A 21,885-nucleotide genomic window follows, 5' to 3' on the forward strand; every position below is an offset into this window, starting at 1 on the left:
TGGAAACGCCAACCTCTGCAGGAGCCACACCGCATACATATTCTGGTCTTCAGACTCTCAGCCCAGTCCCAATGTGCTGAAAGAATAAATCATAATGTGGAATAAATGTTCATTTATGCTTTTGCAGGAGGTGGGGATATAGGTTTGCACTACAACAAAGCATAGAGCTGGTGGTGTTTTGTGAATGAACACTAAACACCTCCTGGTGCACACAGGCACACACCTTTGAAAAACAAAACCCATTAAAATCAGTAAGCAGGCCCTCAGATGCAGAATGGCAGAAAGCACCATTGCTTCCCAAAGCAGCCAGCCCCAGGTTTTCTGGCAAACACTCCAAACAAAACACTTGTTGTTACACTCCCAGTTCCTGAGGTGGTGGTTTTATAACCCGCTTTGTTTTCAAGGTGTTTTCCAAACTAAGGAGCACCTCGTCTGCAGATCCCGCTGTCCAGTATAATATCAGCTTTTGGAGGATTCCCAAGTTATTTTGCCTGAAAAGGCTTGTAAGGGCTGGCTGCTGAGAAGTCGAAGGTCGTCATTCTGCATGTGGATTTTGCTAGTTATGTCAAAGAAAAGGGGAAGGAGGTGGGAAAGGAGGAAAAGTCTTCTGGCAATACCACTGTTGGAAGCAGAAGCAGAAGCAAGCTCTTTGTAGTTTTTTTGATTTGTCTCTCTTTTAATGTTGGTTTGGTTTTGGTTTTCTTTTTTAATATTCTTTTCCTATTTTTAATTAAGTCTTGCAGAACTCCAGAGGTGGAGACTACTGCTTCTCCCTTAGCCCCAAAACTTGTTACCTTGGTAGTACAAGGAAATGAGCTCAGTTTGACAGTTTATTCTTGACAAATCCACATCAGCTGTCACTCATCCCTGCATTTTCTGCTTTCATCGTTGAACTTGCATCTAAAACCAACAGTCTATTAAGGCCCCTCTCTACCCGTCTACAAACAACCCAGCCTGTGACTACTATACAAGCAGAAAACCTCCCTTTGGGACTGCAGTTGTCTTCCCTTTGATGTGCAACAAATGAGTTGGCTCCTTATTAACTGCAAGAGATTTACATGTGATCAAGTGAAATGACATAGACAGTGATGAGAAAACTGGTGATATTTGCTTGATGGGAACAGTTTGTGGCCTTTTCCATTGTGGACCTGGTGCTTCAGCCTCTGATGAATGTTACCTCCCCATAGCCTAGAATAAAAAGCTTGTTATACAACAGCAGCAGCTTCCCAGCATAGCTTGTTACCTGTCATCTCTGACGATTAAAAGTTTTGGACAACAGCTAGAAGATAGTATTTCAGGCTCCCATGTAGAGAGACCTGGCCCGCAAAAGTATGAAGGCTCCCCTGTGAAAGGGGATGAGGAGATGTGAAGTGCAGTGCCTGTCTTCTATCCCTGGTTTAGGGACACTGTGCTGTGAGATCCCACTTGGCTGTGGATCCTACCTTCTGCAGTCAACTCTATTCTGCTGAAGCTTCACAGCCTTTCTAAGCAGCCTGGGCAGATTCAGGGAGCTGTCACCACGCAGCAGTATCCTGTGGCATGTTTTAATTTATCCTGGAGGCTTACACACAGGAGAGAAACATTCAGTGAACTCAGATCCCAACCAAAGCCTGACACATGACTGCAAGCAGGAAAGTCCCCTTCCCTCTCCTTTGTCACTGTGTAGGTCACAATATTATGTGGAATAGAGAAGTTTTGGAAATCAGGATGCAACAAGAAACCACCACAAAACACTGGAGCAAAAGTTATCTATTTTATTACAAAACCAAAATCAAACAGATGCCTTTCAGTCTAACAAACAATGCCATAGGCAGAAATGTGCTGGGGCTGGGTAAGTTCAATATAAACTCAGGCCATGGAAAGCAGTGCCTTCACATGGATGAATCCCACCGTAATGCAGTTCCCTCCGACACACTATGTCCTTGGAGGATCGGCAAAAAAGGAAAGATTTTTGCTTCTGGCAGGAAGAACAGATGACTTGCGCTATGGAGCCCTGGTTCTCTTCTCTGTTCCAGCTGTTTTCAGCTGTCATTCAAAGTAGAGCTGGAGAGGCCCAGGAGGACTTCGAGGATGAGGAGAGACATGCTTAGGGTCTGCTTCCAGGCACAATGCTGACACTCCCCATGCCCCAGCTTCAGTAGGATGCTACTGATGCAAGGCAGAAAATAATGCTTACCACTGCCGGGTAAGGACATGTTTAGCTTGGCAGCCAAACACCTGGCAATAAAAGTAACAAGGGAAGTGGGGAGCGGATGCACTGCTCTCTTCTGATGAGTACAGACTGTTTGGAAAGCTCACAGGGTAGGCTGTATGAATCAGGACCAGTACAGTCTGCATGATCTTCCAACATACAAACCCAGACCACATAACCTAACCTCCATCTGGACATCACACAATCATGCTGGTTGGGTCTTGCATGCCAATGTACAAGTGTTAGCAGAAGCTGCTCAGAGGCCCGTGCAAATCCAGCAAGTCAGGATATAGAGACTTCGACTTGTTTGGCGAAAGTGAAGGGGAAAGCATTATAATGCTTGGACCTCAATCTATCCATAAAGTTGAGCACAGAAACATGAATCCACATACCAAAGCTGGTATCAACAGCCATACCTTGTTTGGCCTCCTTGAAGAACCGGCCCAATTTTAATTGCAAACTACATGTAAATGCAGGCCTTTTGGAGGGGAAGGACCCAAGGGTGAGGTAAAGGAGGTCTGCAGAAGGATTTATGCGACAGGCAGGAGAGTTGGCTGTTGGCTGGCTGGTTTACTGACATTTTCAGAAGAAAAGATGCGGTGACTTTTAGCAGCTCTGCACTCCCTTGGCACCCCTGTGGAGCATGGCTCTGCCCCAGTGGCTGGCTGACAGAACTCCTATGGGCATCCAATTGGCTGCTTTTGATGGACGCAACTATACATAAAGAATAAACAAAACAAAACAACCCACCAAAGACCAAACACCAGCCCAGCAGCCTCAGCTTTTAATTCCTAAAACTAACATATTAAAAAAGGAGAGGGTTTTGGTTTTTGGGTTTTTTTACAGCTGGATTCATTCTTTACTCCTACAATAGGATTAATGAGTGACAGGGACATTTCTAACTATACACTAAACCAAATAATTTCAACAAACAAAAGATGTGCCCTGGGCATTCAAAAAGAGAAGATGCTATCAAGAAGATGGGATCTTACAGGCCGAAAGAGCACATACATACATTGTATGTGAGAAACCATGAAGATCCAGCAGCAGGATCTGCTCTTGCTAAAAAGACGACTTCCTTATAGTTTGGTGCTGTGATGTATACTTCAGAGATTACCAGAGGTGTTTTCAACCATGCCAAATGCTTTAATTAGCTGCAATCTACTTCCCAAAAGAAGAGTTATCACTTAGTAGCTATTTATAGAAAGATTTTTTTTGTTTAGTTTTTCTGTTTTTTAAACTTCCCATTTTGCCAACTTAGTGCATCAGGACACTCCTGCTGTGATGCGTTTATCTCATGCTATCATCATGATATCATGCCAGAGTGAAGATGCTGTGGTGCAACATCTTTTACCAAAGCAACAAAGCCTCAAGGGACAAGCCCAGTCTCTACAGTAGCGCAATGCTATTACAAGCAATTGTTGGTATGATCTCACATTAGCATGGCACGTCATCATCGCTGACTACAGACATGAATGGCACAAGGGTCACTAGGCCTGAAGTAGGAGGCTGCTCAGAACATTCCTGTGAACAGGCAAGTGCTGCCAGTGGTTGGAAATGCACAAAACAAAATACTGTCCCATCACACTCTGCCCAAACCTAGGATTGCCAATACGGGTTTCCCTGCCCTACTGCTGACTTTACAATTGCATCTGAGATTAAGTAAGAAACTACTTTGGAAAAACTGCTGGTAGTTGAAATAGCCCTGCAGCCTCCAAGAACACCAGGATCCTCAGTCCAAGCCTTCACTGTTATTGTGACACTGGAGTGTGATAACTCAGCAGGTACTGGTGACAGTGCACGGTGTGAAGCGGATATTCTAAGCTAGGCAGGCACACCACTATGCAGGAGAGGAGCTTGGGATTCACAGCCACTAAAGACAAGGATAGTCACTGCAGACAGACCTTCACTAGTGAGCACAGCCCAAGCTGTAGTATTGAAACGTAAGTAAAACAGACTCTTGGGGACCAGCTGCATGATTGTGTCTTTCTGCACTGTCAGCAAAGCAACAGGCAGGCTAATGCTGCTTTTAGCAGGCCTCTCAATATCTTTATTGTTGTACAAGATACAGATGAACACTTTGCCAGAGAGGAAGATGCAAGACTTCACTCCGCTGACTCTACTAGGCCTTTGGCTCCCGCTTCCTCCTACAGTGTTAGATTCCCAAGGCATGGCTAAGCATGTCTTCTGAGCCTGAATAGTAATGCATTAGCAATTCACTTCTGCCCAGCTTGCAGCTGGTGCAGAAACTACTTTTGTACATCCTTAATACAACCCTTTTCTAGCCCTACGTTAAGCAGCTTTGCAGTACACCAATACTTAGGTGAAACTTGTGTTCTCTCAAAAGCCTAATTTCCTGTGAGTTGCACAGGGCTTTGCAGTAAGAAAAGATGGGTTCAGCTGCTCCCAAAAAGCATGTAGTATATGGGGCACTGCATGCACACCTGCAAGCACATGCCATGCTGACATATTTGCTCCTTTTTGCATGTGGGTGTTAAGGTTTGCAACTGAATGATGGTGTGGTGGCAGAAATGAATGCATTACTGTAACCCATTACATGCAAAGTGTCCCTTTAACCCTAACAGCCTTCAAAAGCAAAGGGAGGAACAGAACAGTGACTCCAACCCCTGTACAAGACAACTGTACAATTTACATATATATTTATATACAGTATATAAAATTCTCTTTCTTTGAGTCCCAGTGAACTCAATTTTACGGCATCAGTAGCTGTTCCAATTTCAAAAAGACATGATCCTGCTTCCCCCCACTCTCCAAAGTATTAGATAATGGCATTGAAAAGCAATTAAAAACAAACCCAAACCCAAACCAATTATTAAAAAAGTGCAAACGTTCTGGGTGCCACTTCTGCTACGTTGGATGTTGCTGATGATGCATGCTTGCTCGCGAGCAGCAAGGTGTCTGTCTGTCTGTTGCTGGATCTTTCTTGCCTTTGGGTCGGCTCCTGCCTTCCCTTCCCGTCTTCTGCTGCTACACCAGGCGACCTACTGAGAGAGTGGGGTGGGCAAGGAGGGAAAAAAGAACAAAACAGAAGCAGGGAAAGTGAGGAGAAAAAGACAAATTAAAACCAAGGGGGCTCCTGACTGGTAAAGATACAGTACAGCCTCTGCTGCAGCCATGACCCCAGAAGGCTGAGATCCCAGGGTAAGCTGTGAGGCTGAAAACAGCCAGGGGCTAATGAGACAGCGTTGTTGAAAAAAGTGTTGAATGAGTCACACGGAGCCCTAGGGACCGACTTATTTTTAAACATAAACCACCACTTTCCTCTCCCTCCCGCTCCCTGGACATGGGCATGCAGACTGGGAAAACAACTGGACCGACGTCTCTCCCTCTGCTGTTCCACCTGCCAGGCTGCCTGGCCACCATCTCCTCCCTGAGCTGCAGCCAGATGCCCACTCCCCTAGCAGGCAAGCAGGACATGGGCAAGCCACCTCTCCCCACCTCTGCAACAGCACAATGCAGTGCTCTCCCTGCTTGATGGTTCTCAGAGACCTGCCTGTACCAGGCTCTCTGAAGCCCACCAAGGTACCGCATCTGTGGTGGAGATACAGCATGCCTGGAGCTGGGGGTCCCAGCAACCTGCTGAGCTATTAGTGTCCCAGTGGATGGTGCAAGGGTGCTGCTTGGCATTTCAGACAGATATGCACAGGCCTCCCCCCCGCCCCTTGTTTCTTCAGGAAGCTTCTGTTAAGCCCTTCATCAAAAGTTCTTAAAGAGTCAAAGCTCTTACAGGATCAGAGTGAGAGCTCTGTGGATTAATTACAGGTGAAAACATGCAGAAGAGAAGGCAGAAGTATGGATTTGGATTTTGGAAGGAGAAAGACAGGCCTCACTGGGATCAGTGTTAATTGACATGCCCTGCCACCGGGGATGAATGTTGTCAACTGCAAAATTATTCCAGATTTGAAATTGACTGCACAGCTCTGCAAAAGGCACTCACAGTAATCAATAACCAGCTCATAAACCAGCAGATTTACTTCAGTGTCTATACATGCAACATGGTACATGAGTGGGGAGTAAGGATGACCTGTCCTAGACTGAGTGACTAGGAAATATGTTGAAGCCACAGTATAGAGTCATGGAATCATAGAATCAACTAGGTTGGAAAAGACCTTTAAGAGCATCCAAGTCCAACCATTACCCCAGGACTGCCAAGACCACCACTAAAGCATATCACTAAGGGCCTCATCTACACAGTTTCTGAACACTTTCAGGGATGGTGACTCCACCACTTCCCTGGGAAGCCTGTTCCAATGCATGACTACCCTTTTGGTGAAGAAATTTTTCCTAGTATCCAGTCTAAACCTCCCCTGCTGCAGCTTGAGGCTGTTACTTCTTGTCTTATGCAATATTTGAATGCCTCCGCTCAGCTTTTAGCAGCAGGCAAAAATGAAATACATGCTCAGAACCAAGGACATATCAGGAAGCACCACTACATTAACGTGTAAGGCTTAGCTGATCTCTATGTTCAGTTCTCAGGCCAGCCCATATCGTTAGGACCAGATAAGGTACCCAGAAAGGCAAGGAGGATAGCAAGAGGTATGGTAAGACTTCAACATGGAAAGGAGTCTAACTAGACATACGTTGCAGGCTATAGAACAAAAAGTGGCAGGAGAAAGACAGGGGAGAACAGCTCACTGTTTCTCACAGTCCAAAATGAGAAGCACCCAATGAAACCATGAGGCAGCAGGTCTAAAAGCAAACCAAGTAAAAGTTTTTCTTCATGTCTGATGCAAGGATGAGATTCATTGCCACAAAATACAGAGGAGACACCTTCACAGGGACAGAGAAGAGTCTTCATGGGAACTTGTCCATGGAGTAATATAAACAAAAATATCACCTAAACCACTGCTTGCTAGGTGCAGGGAGAATAGGGAAAGACATAGCTGCCGTATCCTATTCTGACTCCTCAGCAAAGTACCCTGGCTAAAGACACAGTGCTGGACTTCGAGGTGATGCAGCAGCTGCGTGTTATTATATTCACACCTCTTACGAACAACTTTTGGCTTCCAGCTGTTTCTATATTGCTCTTCGTGAGAGCAAAGGAGAAGGAATTTTGGGACACATGATTACCACAGGAAAAAAAGGAAATATTTTGACAAGATACTCACTGAAAGGGTTAAGGCCTTGTCTTTTTCCACTGGGGAAACTGCTCAGGCTACCTGTAAAATCCAAGAACCACGTTAAAGGCAATAAAGGCCGTGGCATGACAAAGGAGCCTCCCCGCTGTCTGCTGCCCAAGGGCAGGTTCAAAGGAGCTCCTCTGAGCATGCACACAGCAAGTCCTGCCAGCACTGCTTAAGATTCACATGCAAGTGTCAGACTAATGTGCTTGAGATGAGAGGTGTTAAATACCTGGTGTTGTAGTAGCTGACCATCATGAAATCCAGAGGTTTGGTGTGGGCAAGAAGCAACAATTACAAGGTTTAAACTAAACTGCGGAAGGAGGAAGAAGGAGAAAGGAAGAGTGCAAGTAGTGCCATGAAGTTTCTCAAAACAGTTTTTGCTAACAGCAAGCAAAATAATGCCATGTAGAAAGGGGGAAGCCAGAAGAGAGTGAAGGTAGCCCAAATTTACTAAATCTTCACCTTGGACCAAGCAATCAAACAGGTGCCTAAAATCAAAGACCTTAACTCCTACCTGGCAGAAGGGCAGGGGCAGCGCAGAGCTGTGACTGCATCATGAGACACCAGATGGAGCTCACAACAAGGGCTCTCACCTCAACAGCAAACCTGATCCTACCATGCGCTGGGTACAGGCAGCTCAGGGATTACAGAAGGTCTAGAAAGCATGTCACATTTCCTGCTAGCTGCTTGCTCTGATTTCAGATGAGGGATTAGCCAGAAATGGGAGCTCCCGCTCGCCGCCAGAAGCAGTAAGCCTGTAGCCACTCTCTACTCCAACCCAGCCTATCTTTGATTTGTACGTGCATCTGACCTGATTGCACAGCTTTCTTTGCACATTAAGTACTTTGCATGCTGGCAGCGAGAACATGCTTTGCTCTATGTAACAGCAAGACGAGCAGAAGCTCAGAGAGCAGGGATGGAACTGGGGAAGCATCAGGGGACGGGAGGCTGGAGTGCAGGACAGAAGCAGAACCGCTGGGAAGGGAAAGAAAGGGGGAAAGAAAGGTGGCAGTGGCTGAGTTTGAAGTGGATTGCAAAGCACAACCTGTTGGCTTTAGAGATCATTAATAAGAGAAACTATTTCTATTATTGGTGTGGACAAGAAGCAACAATTACAAGGTTAAACTAAACTGTGGAAGGAGGAAAAAGAAGAAAGGAAGAAACATGGTGAGTTATTTCAAGGTCCCCAAATGCCAACCTCAGATCAGCCATCTGCCCCAGTGAGATCAGAGGAACTGTTGTTCACTTATTTCTGTAGCAATGTATAAAAAGCAGAGCTCTGTTGCCAAGAGGCAGATTCCTCTGGAGCTAATTGGCACTCTCCCAGGGAGCTGGCACTGAAACTCCAGAGCATTATGAGCCATGGTACCCTCTGGCCAGGCTGCCCCAAGGGCCGGGGCTGTGCACAGCCAGGTATGCAAGAAGATACCAAAAAAACCCCATGTTTTGCACTCAGTGCACCTGCGCCTACAGTGTTTTGCTGTGAATGAGACCTATTTGTCTTCAGAAAGAGGTGGGAGCTCCATGTAAGTTGATGCAAAAGGTGGGGGACATTCCCAAAGTGGCAGGGATGCTCCAGGCTGGGCAGCTTTCTGTGGCACCATACATCCATGCTGGGAAACTACTCTGAAGCTCATCACCTCTCACTCCAAAGAAAGAGTATTGCCTTCAGCCAGCTGCCTTCAATAAAATCCAGGCCAGGCACGTATACTTACAGAAGACAAAATTCCTCCAAAACAACACTGCACCGAGCATAAAGTTGACATGAAAGACAGGAAGGAACATGGCAGATGGTGACAGTGGGTTATTGACATATACCTGGGAAGCCCCTGGGTATTACAGAGTAACATTCCATCATTCAGAATGTTTTCTAATGCAGAGTATTTGCTGAGCCTCACAAGTATGCTATTTTGGATAACAATTCTAGCCATGCTGGATTAGGCCAGGTGTCTTTCAAAAGGAAGACCGCCAAGGAAACCCTGGCAGCTTCTTCTAGGCAGAAATGATCAGACTTACCAAGTAAAGCTTTCACCTTTGATAGGGAAGGAACATGTTACCACAAGCCAACACAATAAGGATGTCCTGATTCGTAACAACTATCAGCAACTTTCCTCAGGATCAAAGGTAGACAAACTATAGCCCTTCTACTGAGCTCCAAAGGGGGATATCTGAACAAAGCAAACAAAACCAAGCACTGAACCAGTGGCCCTCATTTACATTCTAATCTATTAGATTAGATATATATTTTTATGTATATATCTATATATATATAGCTCCTTGCTACCCGCTCCCACACAGCTGCTCACACAGCAGTGATGTAGAGCATCCTCATTCTGAGAAGCCTCCCAAGCATGCAGAGAATCAGTTACTTCTTCAGATACCAGTAAGAAGGGTCCCAAACAGCAATGAATTAAATTTGCTGGTTAGATTGTCTATTAATTTTCCTTCTTTCTGTAGTATTTGCTCAGCCCCAGTAGAAAGTGACATGCTGTTTAATTACACATACGCACACTCTCTCTCTCTTTTTAATTAAGGCATTTTGATCCCGTTTCCGGACTGTGCTCTCGGTAGCTGGCTGTTGGCACAGAACGTGTCTGGGTTCCAGAAGTCCTCATGGCCTGTGAAGCGCACCCAACACCTACCATCTGACAAGCTCTTGGATGGCAAAGCAATCACGGGATCTGAACTGGCAGAAGGAAACTTTCCGTCAGCTGGTGGAGGGACATTTCTTCACTGTTTAATCCCTTAGCTCCTCTTTGGGCAGGCACAAAATGCTGACTTTGTCTTCTGAATTTGGAAGAATATAGAGGCAAAACTCAGTTCCAGCATTTTGCAGCCAGCACAACTAGTATAAGCCTTGCTCTGATCTGCAGTCCTCCTCTCCAAGACCACTGGACTCCAACTAATCTTAGGTCCAGTAACGTTCCAGCAAGCTTTAAATGCATGTCTATCTCTTCTCAAGGACCCTGCCTTTTGACTAATGCAGAGAGCTAAATTTGCTCTTAGATCACAGATGGTTCCCCCCTTAACTCAGGCTGTGCAGACTGCACTGATGAATACTAACTTTTAACAGTCTGTAAATCAGTCTATTTTCCTTCCACAATTCCTCAAGCAGACAATCCTAGATCAAATGATGGCAAAGACTGTTTCAGGTGTGCTCCAAGCTACAAGCTCCCCATTCCTGTTCTGCCACAGTTTAAGAAACCATTTGCAGGCTTCTGCAAGTCTTCAAAGACTGGCTTTATACAGCTACTCCATTCTGAGATCCAGGAATGACATTTTTCCATCCTAGTTACCTCTGACAGAAACACATCTGGTTTAAGCAGATGGGCAAGAGCTGTGCAAAGTGGCCACCAGACCTAGCAGATTTCCCAGCAACTTTCTGGGTCATCATAAGGATGGCAAAGAGGAAGGGTTGCTGGCAGACTGGATAGCTATTTTCCTCACTGAAGAACCACTGGCTGGCAGCACCACGTGTTAGGTCACCACAGGCATCAAGAACATGCTGAGGAGGGGAAGACAGACAGAACTATACATCTCAGGTTTGATCCTAAGCTGTAAAGAGTTCAGATTCAGGTTGGTCCTTATGAATATCTCAGCTGAACCCTTCCACATGAATCTTACTTATTTAGACTATCTGGTGCCCAAGAGGCATATGACAATGCTGATTTATCTTGCCCTGTGCTTCTTTCACGCAACACTATTTCCATGTTTGGATGGAGCTGCCCTCCCCCCCCCAAAAAAACCCCACCAAAACCAAAATTCAAAAAAAAAAACCCCAACTTCCCAACACCAAAGCAAAAAAACACAACAACAATAACAACAAAACCCAAAACCCAAACACAAAGCGGAAGCCTTAACGTTTATTTTCCTCAGCATCCAAAACCCTGCAAAATTTTTATTCTTTCCGAAATCATCACAAGTGTTCAGTTTGCCTGGCAGGAGGCACTCACCTGGAATGAGGACCCATTTAATTTTAGTCCTTATGCTGCTGAATACCCAACCAGGATTTGGAACATCTGAGGCAAGTTCATTTGAAATGAAGTATATCAAGGGGAAATGATGATTTTCCTTGTCTCCCTCCAACCTTTCCTCATCCAATCCAGACCAGAAAAAACTTTCCAACAAAGCTTTTGTTGAAACAGAAACATTTCCATGAAAAGTTTTGGTTTCATCTGACTGGCAGTTTACAAGTGAAAGTATGTCATCAGAAAGGTTCCCAACTAGTTCTTGGCTTGGACCCACAGTGACCTCAGCCTCAGCAGATGTTTGGAGGCCATGATACAAAGAAACAGAGAGCAAATGCACGGGCTAGTTTGCTGACTGCATACATCAATGATCAGGATAAGGGAAAGCTGGAGAAAGGGTAAGTTACTGGTTATTTCTAGATTTCTTGTGAATAAAAATTAGAGCCAACATGTCATCTACCACCTCACAAATTCATGCCTTCTTAAAAAAGATCCATCTACAAACTTGCTTACTGTACCTCTAGGAGTACTCTCCCTCAGTTCTTTCCCACATAGAACCATAGAATGGTTTGGGTTGGAAAGGACCTTAAGATCATCTAGTTCCAACCCCCCTGCCATTGGCAAGGACACCTCACACTAGAACATGTCGCCCAAGGCTCCGTCCAACCTGGCCTTGAATACTGCCAGGGATGGCGCATTCACAACTTCCTTGGGCAACCCATTCCAGTGCCTCACCACCCTCACTGTGAAGAACTTCTTCCTTATATCTAATCTAAACTTCCCCTGTTTAAGACTGAACCCATTACCCCTTGTCCTACCACTACGGTCCCTAATAAGAGTTAGTACCTGCTCCCTGCACTGCCCCCTCCACTGCTTTTTAGCCCTCATTATCCTTTAGCCCCCCTCAGTCCTTCTTTCACATAATTTGTCCATTTATCTTTGAACCTCAAGGCCCCTCAGGCCTTCAGTAGGTATGTGGAGCTGTATGATAAAAGAAGGTCAGAGCTGTTTTTTGAGCACAAACCTGTCCTCATGCAGCAGAAGAAACCATGGAAGGTCAAAGCTGTGTTCTTGACAAATAGTTGGGCAATCAGGCACTCACACTGTCTCACTGCCTTCCTTTCCCTTCACACAGGCTCAAAGATTCACATTTTCTGCCTTCTCGCCTTTTTTTTTTTTTTAACCTTCCATAAACTAAATTTTGAACACTTGGTTGGCCCAGGCAGCAGATTCCAGAAAGCCTTATTCCAGGCCAAAGAGCAATAAAACTCATTTGGCATACTCATCTTATAGGGAAGGTAATAAAATTAAGGAACAGGGTTGCTATTTTGGTATGTCATTCCTCAGCAAGGTACCAATGACGTAGAAAAAAACTTCCACTGAGCTAGGGAAGCATTCAGCTTCTCACAGCTGACAAGTAATGCAACAAGCATATTATAACTAAGGTGCTTAGAAAGCACCTAGAAAAGGCAACTTCCCAACACCTAAATGCACTGATTCCCTCCCCTCTTGTGTTAAACCTGAAGAAAGAACTAAAGAAAGGTTAAGCCTATTCTTACCTTAAGGTTAACCATAAGGTAAGAAACATACCCACCCTTCCCAACCTGCACAACAGTTATAACAAGAACTGTCCACCCCGCCAAAACACCTGCACAGGATATTAGTCCTTTGGAATCTTCCTGTTTGCCTTCTCCTGCCAAGCAAGTCTGTCCACAGTCAAGAATGACTGATAATTATTGAATTTGGGTTGAAGAGTTTCAATTCATAAAATGTCTAAAAATATCAATTTGGTTCAGGTCCTAACAGAAGATGAGGTGAAGATTAAAGAGGAAGAAAAAGAAGGCGGGTGGGTTGGTTGCTCAGGCACTAAAAAGAATGGAAAATATGTAATTCATATGCCCTATTTATACCCCAATCTTCAAGTGTAATTTAACGGTGAAAAAAGGCAACAGTACAGCCCTGCACTTGCTTTCTGAGTTGTTCCCTCTGCATCATCCACCTTCCTGCATGCTGAATTTAGCAATGAGAATGAATATTATTTCTGCTAGTCAACAGGGTCTCTGGAGAAGGACTGGGTCTGTGCTGGCTTATACATCATTCAACCTACGTGGTTTGAGACAACAAAATATTGTTACTAGTGTGTTACTCAGAAGGGACCTGATCTGAACTACAGTTTCAAGGACTTCTTACAGTACAAGTAGGGTTCTGGGCAAGGCTCACATTTTTGCCCTGTTTCTGTATAATGGTTAGCACAAAGGTCTGTGGTAAGGGATGTAAGACAGAGCCATAACACAAATAATGAACTACATGTACATAGCAGGGTATTAATTCCACTTATTTACTCACACAGACTGTGGCACTTTTGAAAAACCTGGGAGAAAACCAACTCCTGAGCTTGCTGTAACTCCAGATTAGTCTTTTTATTCTCATGCAATGAGGAAGGAAAGGCACTCACCTCCTTCCTTGCTGACTCCTAAGCACCCTTTCAGTTCCTGAAGCGAGATTGACTTGTCCTTGTTGAGGTCACAGTAGTCAGTGAAACGTCGGGCACATTTCTTGGGCTTGGCTTTCTTCTTCACATAACGCTTGAAAGGCTTCAGCTCCCGCTTGTTGATGTCATTGCTGCTGTTGTTGTCCAGCTGGCTGAAGTACCAGTGTACCACTCGCTCCTCTAGCGTGTGGCTGGGGTCTGGCTCGGAGAACCTGGAACAGAGGGAGCACAGGCCCCCGACAAGTGGGTGCTCTCACCAACACTGTCAAGCACATGCTCAGGAGCCAGAGCTGCTTGTAGAGTCAGACACACACTTATGCCATATTTAAAGCAGGCAAAATATGCAGGTTCTACAGTCTTCACCTTTTAGCTAGGCTCTTTTGAGATTAACTTATTCTAAAAATGTCCTTCAGCATTAACAATTGGAGCCAAGACATTCCTGGAGACGGATACCCTCAGTAGCTCTGGTTCTCCTCACACCAGTTGCTGAAACTCTGCCTAATCCCAGAAGGATCCCCTTTAGAGCACAAGAGACAATCTCCATGCTCTTTTTGACCCTGGGGCTCCCATTCAAGATACCAGCAGAACAGCCTGAGTGTCTGCTGTCATGGTAGTTTCTGTGATAGCAACACAGAAACTTCCCTTTCTAAACTTCAGAAAGGGAACAAATTTATTTAATGCAAGACACATTCATTATTTGAAAATGTCCTTGGCAAGATGCAACATTCTTGCTGTATCTATTTATACGATCTGAACTCCTGTGCTGTATTTTCAGAATATTTAATGCTTTTTGCATGGTTGATTTATACACAAGAATTCCACAGCAGACAAGCACCACAAATCCATTAAAAGCAATACTATGGAACTGGCAAATTCAGTTTGCTTCATTTCTTACTCATCATGATATTACAAATTTGACATATTTGCCTCCCATTTTCTTACTCTGGACAACAATAGACAGTATCAGAGAGGAGAAGAGGAGGAGGAGAAGGGGGAAAAGCAACAGCTGAAGATGCATGGATAGAGAATGCTGACATTCAATGTCAGATCATCACTGAACAGACGCTGTTATGTCATATCATTTAAGTGGTGTCTGGTGCTCTGCAGCAGCAGTGGAAAAGGGGTTATCCCTCAGTGGTACCAAGAACCAGGGAAGAAAATGAAACTCTTTATAAAGAAGAATTTTTTAAAAATTGCACTAACCTAGTATGTCTTTTGTCCATGTGATGAGCGTACCAAGAAAGATAGCTGAAACGATGCTGAAATGAAGCTGAGACTTGAGCCTTTCTCCTCCCAAGAATAAAGCATTTCAGTGCATTGAAATTAGACAATCAGACATGCTACACTGGCACTCGTTGCTCTGACTTATTCCAGAAGACATCTCCAGATGCTGCCTAAATTCCTTCTCCAGCAAGGCAAGAAGGACAGTTGCATGCTGCATGCAGCCAGATTCTGGTGTGAGTTGGGGGCATTCTAGCTGATGGGGAAATACGAACCCAAGTACCTTAAAAAACGCACGTTAAGACTGTCCCTGACCTTGTCTCAGAAAGTGGTAGGATAGATGTTTAAATAGCCACTGAAAATTTCTTTGTTCAGAACTAGAAGGGAGAAAATTCTTGTTGACTTTCCAGTATGACTGATTTTGCATCTAAAATGTAGCTATGGAGCCTGAAAACAAAATCCCCCCCTTACCACTATGGTAATCTAAATCACTAGTGAAGGGGAGTCTGCAACATGAAAAATTTGCAAGAAAGCAAGCAAGCACTGGAGCTTCAGTGGAGAAGAGAGATCCCCATTAACTTTCTCTGGTAGCTTTTACAAATGAGGATACAATTTAGAAAGGTAGCCCCTATCCAGAGACATCTGGGTCTTCACAACAAGCAAACACACACAGTAGGGAGATGCGAATAAACTGCGTAACATTTTCCCCAAGATTTTACTTGAAACTATCTCCATCATTTGATTCTTAGCTGAGAAGCAGCCTGGCATTCAGTCACAGCATCTGGTCAATGCACAGTGGGATAAAACACTGTGAGGGAGTAAGAAGAGGTTAGGAATAAGTCTGGCTTAGTTTTGGGAGCCAAAATACAAGGCAAGCCCCTGGAGCCACCTATGGACAAGCAGAGATTGCAAAACTCTCCCCAGGAAGCTAAGGGAGTGCCCGGAATCTTCAGATCCTTGAAACTGTATGCAAAGACCAGGATGACAGGAGAGAATAAAAACACATCCTGTGGCTTGTTTTTATGACATTTATGAACACAGCCATTGGCTTCTGTCCCTTTTGGAAATGAGCTGGCTATCATTTGAAGACTAGCATGCTTCCAACAGCCACAGGGAAGTTCTGTATTGCAAGGGACAATATTCTGCTTTTGCTGAGACAGAGGAAAAAAAACCTGAGCTTTTGCATGCAAGATTCACCTCATCCACACCTTGGTCTGCCCTTTGTTTCCTGAAGGCCAACAGTAACTGGAAAGGCAGAAATGGAGAATATAGCAGAGCATCTTAGAATCAACGGCAGAAAGACAACACACAGGAAAACAAGCTTCTTAATACCTGCTGAAGAGACACTCAGAAGCAGAAGTGCCTCTTTTTCACATACACACCAAGGAAGAGCTCTTATGAGATACCAAGAGAGGCAGTATAGCTCTCTTCAGCACTTCCATAGAGAAAATCAGGGAAATCCACAGGCTAATACAAATACTTTGATTCACGAGGTGATGATATGTCAATCTTTGCCATTACAAACATGCTGAGAGCGCATGATGAAAACTGCAGCATGCTAATGGAGCTAAAAGGAATTAGTTTAACTGCTGTGATTGTAGGAGGAAGGAAGATACAGCCATTTCTGTGTTATTACCACTTCCTTTGGCTGGCTTAGCAGGACTGCAGTTCCTGAGTTGGTTGCATGCCCTTTCTGATGATTATCCAGAATCCCAGCACAGGAAAGATCCACATCATCTCAGTGCAGCCATATCCCCGCAGCTTGTGAAATTACATGATATAATAAAGACGGCTGAGGTTACAACACCATATCTAACTATCTTGACTTTGATGGCTGCCCACGCAAGATGCTTTTGCACCATACATGAAACATGAACTGATGCAATGTCACAGTACTGCTAAGCCACCTAGCTTTGATGGTGTGCCATGACAACAACCATACCTGCTGGGTCAGCTGAAATAAATCTGAGGGCCCTAATTGTCCTGTAAGCACAGACTCTGCAGGAGTATTCCCAGGGGAATTTCCCTCTATTACCTTTCCATTGCTGTTGCAAGAGAAATAAATCAGGCCTCAGATGCAAACCTCATTTGTTGGGCTACCTCTCTACTCATTCAGACCATAAAGAAATCAGAAAAAACAAGACAGAACAAAGCTGTACATTCTCAACTCCCAGCAAAACATCATCTCTTTCTCTAACACCAGTTACACAAAAATCCACTTAATTCACTCCACTGTCTCTCACTCCAGTGCTGTAGCAGCTTTGTAAGGCCAAGTAAAGACAGACATCACCAAAATGCAGACATTCTAGCTGTACTTACTTTTCTCCCTAATAGTTCCTCTTTAGCTCTCTATGGCAAAACAATCAATCCTAAAGAATGAGTGCTGGGGAAGTGAAGAACTGTGCAAGCTGATTTTCCAAATCTAACCTGCTATTGCTGGATTGCTTCGGTACATAAGCCAGCAAATTTAGCTCTACTATGCAGCACAAGCCCTCCCACAGTCCAACAATGAAGAGAAGCATGGGCTGTCATTAACAGTCTAGGACAGGGACACTACTCTCTCAGCTTTCTCAAGTTTTATGGCATCAAGTATGTAGTCTTCACTAAGTAGGCTTTTGCTCTTCCTCCTGTATAATATGCTATCAACTCCCTCATAGCAGGACAATACTTACTTCTTAGGCGGCTTGCTTGGAGATATATGGGTTAAAATACTGTTATTTCTAACAATACTATTTTCTAGTAGAAAAGTTTTCCACACTTCCACAGAACACTTTCATGTCATTTGGTGTAACTGAGGTACAGGCAGAAAGCAAAGAGGCTATGAAAAAGAACGGACATGCACTTTTGCAGCTGCACTGAACTCCAGAGCAGAGAGAGAAGAATATGCCAAAATATCAAATAGACAGCTTGAATACGTACGTTGCATGCAGTCTGTAATGCGTTCCAGCCCCCCTGAGGCCCGTTCCAAGAAAGGAGGAGTTAACTTGGTGGGAAGGAGCAGGGGAGGGGACACATATAGGGTAAAGTATACAAGAGCACCACATGTTAGACATCACTCACATATAGAACTGTGTACAGTGTGCAATCACATTATCCTCCATTGAATTGTGTTGTCAAAGTGTAATATGTCCATTAAATTTTACTAAGCAAACTGCAGCCCATTCCTACCAAAGCTGATCCTTTGCTCTATGAACACTTGCAGCCCCACTGCATCCCACTGCACACGCTGCATGGACCCAGAATGTTGTGCAGTGACAGAAAATCCTAATACAAAATACTGCTTTGACAGAAAGCAAGGTTGCAATCTCTGAAGTACCCAGCTGATGATCAGCTGTTTGAAGAACTTTAGAAAACCTATTCTTTTGTAATACAGACTTTATGTAGCAGAAATAGCACTGGAGGCAGAAGGAGGAAAGACCAGCCTAACATTGCCTAACTGGACTGCCGAGATTATAAACCAGAGGGAGCTATTCCAGGACTAAAGAACACTGATGGACAAGAAGCTGCTAGCAGAAGCAACAGAGTAGGAAAAAAAAAGTAAGCCCAGCTTCCACTGCTGACACACAAGGTATGTTTGTGCTCAGGATGTATACATGAGTTAAGTAAGTTTCTACAACTTGAAAATATTATGCAAGGATGTATACCTTGCTTGGAACTGTTGCTGAATGAAGAATGGATGAGAGTGAAGCTAAAGAAATGACAGGACTGACCCTGCCAGTCAATGCCCATGATGGCATTGATGATGTTCACCAAGGCGCCTGCAGGGAGTGGTGGAAAATGATAAGTTTAACAAAATGAGGCAAAATTCAGAATTGTTCTTGCTCTGCTTCCACTTCTTACACTCCCTTCCTTGTTCTTTGTGGTTGTCTATTCTAAAGTTAAAGGCTGTAACAGTGGAGCATGGCTTGAATCAAAGAGGATTACTCTAATGGAACTGCAAAAGGATCCTGTATTTGTTTTATTATTCTTCCTTTCCTGTAGCCAAAGAATCAAGAAGCCAACAAAAATTAAGCTGTCTTCAGACTAAACAAAAGAGTACTACACAGTCCAAATTCATTATGGAGAATGCATAATCCCTCTACAGTTAAAACTTAAGTTATCTTCCTATTACAGATGCAGTTTCTTCCTCTCCTCCGGCTAGGTTGTGTCTGAAACATTATTCTGAACACAACTTCTCTGAAGATTGTGGGATAAATCATTTAGGAGCTTTAAAAATCACCTCCCTTCACTCCTCATTGACTGTTCAAAGACCCTCCTCTTACATGAACTCTCCCGTATCTTTAATTAGGCTAGAATTTCCACAGGAGCACAAAGAAAAGTTGATACCCAACTTCAATTGAAATGCAATAGTTGAGCATTAACTTCCCTGCACTATTTGAAAGTGTCAATCTTTATTAAAGTATGGCTCGGGTTCAGAACACCCTGGAGATGTGCTGAGCTGTGCTTGCCTGCTTCAAACTTCTCAACTAGACCATGAAAGGGAACCTCGGGGGCAATTTTCTGAAGCACTTTTTAGGGCTATTACATGGGAAATAATTGGCAACTTAAAATGAAGGGATGCAGCTGCTGTGTTACATGATAAGGGTGGGTGTTGTAAGCTGCCCTTTTAACCCTAAATTCCATAAGGCAGTAATATTTTTGCTGATAGTGTAGCAAGCCATAGTGCACACATTTTGGCAACTAAAATTCATTTCTGAATTGGCAGGGGCCAAAGAGAGTTCCTCAGACTAAGGAAACCCAGGTTGGGATCCCCTTTAGTCTTTGGTATGTCTGAACATGTCTGAGTTAGAAAACAGGCTAAAATATGAATGAGTCTGAATTAGAAAACGGACTAAAATGTACCTAAGCAAAGTCTAAATTTTAAAAAGTGCTGCTCTTATTATATAGGATTTATACCTGAACAATTTCAGCTATGTGTTTTTTCAGAAAGGATACCAAACACTGGTTAATAAACCTATTTCCTACAAGCGCTCCCTTAATTACTTTGAAAACATACAGTAACAAGATGTGCCTTGGAGTTATTACGTAAACTTAAAATTAAGAATGAATTTTACCAGAGATTTTCTGTTTCAAAAGTCTAAATGAAGTCTACTTGGCTATTTTGCTGTAATATAAACCAGGGCCATGAGGAAGGGAAGTTCTCATCTCATTTACATTATTGTAAAGCAAGAGTAACTCAATTAAAGTCAATAGCTTTGAACTTGCTTAAACGAGACAAGACCTATAAGGGATTACAAGGTTGTTTTAAGCATGCCCAATAAAAAAAAGGTCTTATCAGGTTTACTTACATGGCCTGCAGCAAACCAAGTCGTACAGCCTCACTTTGGTGCTACTAGATTGTTTTTGTGTGTGCCAAGTATAAAGTGTGCAATTTAGCACAGCTCTGTGTAGTATTTTAAATGCAGATCTCTCTCATGTCTTCCCATGCTCCTCCCTTCCTTCTCCCAAAAAGCTAATATGGATGTTAATTGCAAAGCCACAGACAGCTTTTCAGCATAAATAAGTAAAGTCTTGAAGACACCGGGCAAACGCAAGACGTTTTCCGTCACATATCCAGATTCAGACTGAAGGCGGCAGGGTAATCTAATCTGATTTCCTGTATATCATGCTCTCAGAATGTAAATCAAATTACTCTTTGGACTATAACTTGGGTTTGACCAAAGCAAATCTTTCTGAAAGGCATCAGGCCTAAGATGAAAGCCTTAGAGAGAGGGAATCTGTCACCTACCTCATGATTTTATTCTGCCTTAGAATTGCCCTCACTTTAAAGAAATTTTGATCACAAGTTTGTTTATATTCAGCTAATCATGTTCTTTCCTGCTAGACTAAAGACCTTGCAGAGCTTTTGTCCCTGTGGAGATACTCAGATTATACAAAAGCATCTTTCAACCTTATTTTCCCTTTCTTTCAATACTCTAAGGAAGGCTGAGTTAGGCTTTTTCAGTCCTTGACACTTTTGGAAAGGCTCTTCTCTGCATTTAGTCCTGTATTTTAATGTTGACTAAAGACACATATCATATGCCAGTATCATCTCTCTGCTGCCACAGAGAAACAGAAATATTCCCTCCCCTTCCCTAAAATTCCTACTTGCTGCTTCTCTGATTGAGTAAAATACACAGGACAACATATGGGGTCAACTGACATGGAGGTATGGCTTTGCTGTTTGCCAGGGCGGCCTCCTTGCAACAGGCATAAGCTTTGCTGGTGATATGTCACAAATTTACCTTGGATCATTGGATGCATTTGCTCAAACTCTAAAAAAAGCCCAGGAGGTTGAAATGCTGAACACTGTAAAGGAACAGAAAGAAGGAGGCTACAGAGGGTAACAGCATGTGTTTAAATGCAGAACCTGTTTTGCCATCATTATGGCAAAGATGAAGAAGAGCCTGCAATAAGTGAAGCTTGCCTCACAAATAAGAAAACTGACATTAAGACATTAAAACTGACATGACTGACATTAAGAAAAATCAGATAGCCAGATCCCTAGTTTTTCTTTTCAGCATGATCTTCTCAGCAAACCTGGGCCGGGGAGATAGATGATAAGCACTGTCATAAATGCAGTATTTTGTTAGTTGTTAAGGTTGTAAGTTAATTAGCCCTATGATTAACCCTATAGGTAAAATATCCCTTCACCTTGGAAAAGAGCTTTCATTTCCAGTGCCAAAGTTACGTTAGGTCACCCAGACAATTTCAGATATTCCTGAAGAGAGGACTCATGATGTTCCTCCCTTTGGGAAACTTGGAAAGCAGCACCTACTGCACAGAGACAGCCTCCTAACTATGCAAACTCATATGAAATGAAAGCTGTACTGATTAAATTTTTGTCATTACCAAAAGAATTCCTTGAAATGCTTTTTTTTCCCCCCCCAA

General features: G+C 43.6%; 1 protein-coding gene across 1 annotated transcript in view; it reads right to left on the minus strand.

Moving 5' to 3' along the window:
- Positions 1–4,835: 4,835 nt before the first annotated feature.
- The window catches only part of SMOC1 (SPARC related modular calcium binding 1), an 89,379-nt gene continuing 72,329 nt past the window's right edge, over positions 4,836–21,885 (minus strand). The window contains exons 11-13 of the mRNA XM_010024718.1: positions 13,759–14,006; positions 7,321–7,371; positions 4,836–5,196 (exon numbers count right to left, since the gene is read on the minus strand). Of these exons, the coding sequence (XP_010023020.1) occupies positions 5,180–5,196; positions 7,321–7,371; positions 13,759–14,006 (316 nt within the window). The 3' untranslated portion in view covers positions 4,836–5,179. The remainder of the gene's footprint in view (positions 5,197–7,320; positions 7,372–13,758; positions 14,007–21,885) is intronic.

The sequence above is a fragment of the Nestor notabilis genome, unplaced genomic scaffold (genome assembly GCF_000696875.1).
Source record: "Nestor notabilis isolate BGI_N333 unplaced genomic scaffold, ASM69687v1 scaffold272, whole genome shotgun sequence".
In the NCBI taxonomy this organism is placed as follows: domain Eukaryota; kingdom Metazoa; phylum Chordata; class Aves; order Psittaciformes; family Psittacidae; genus Nestor; species Nestor notabilis.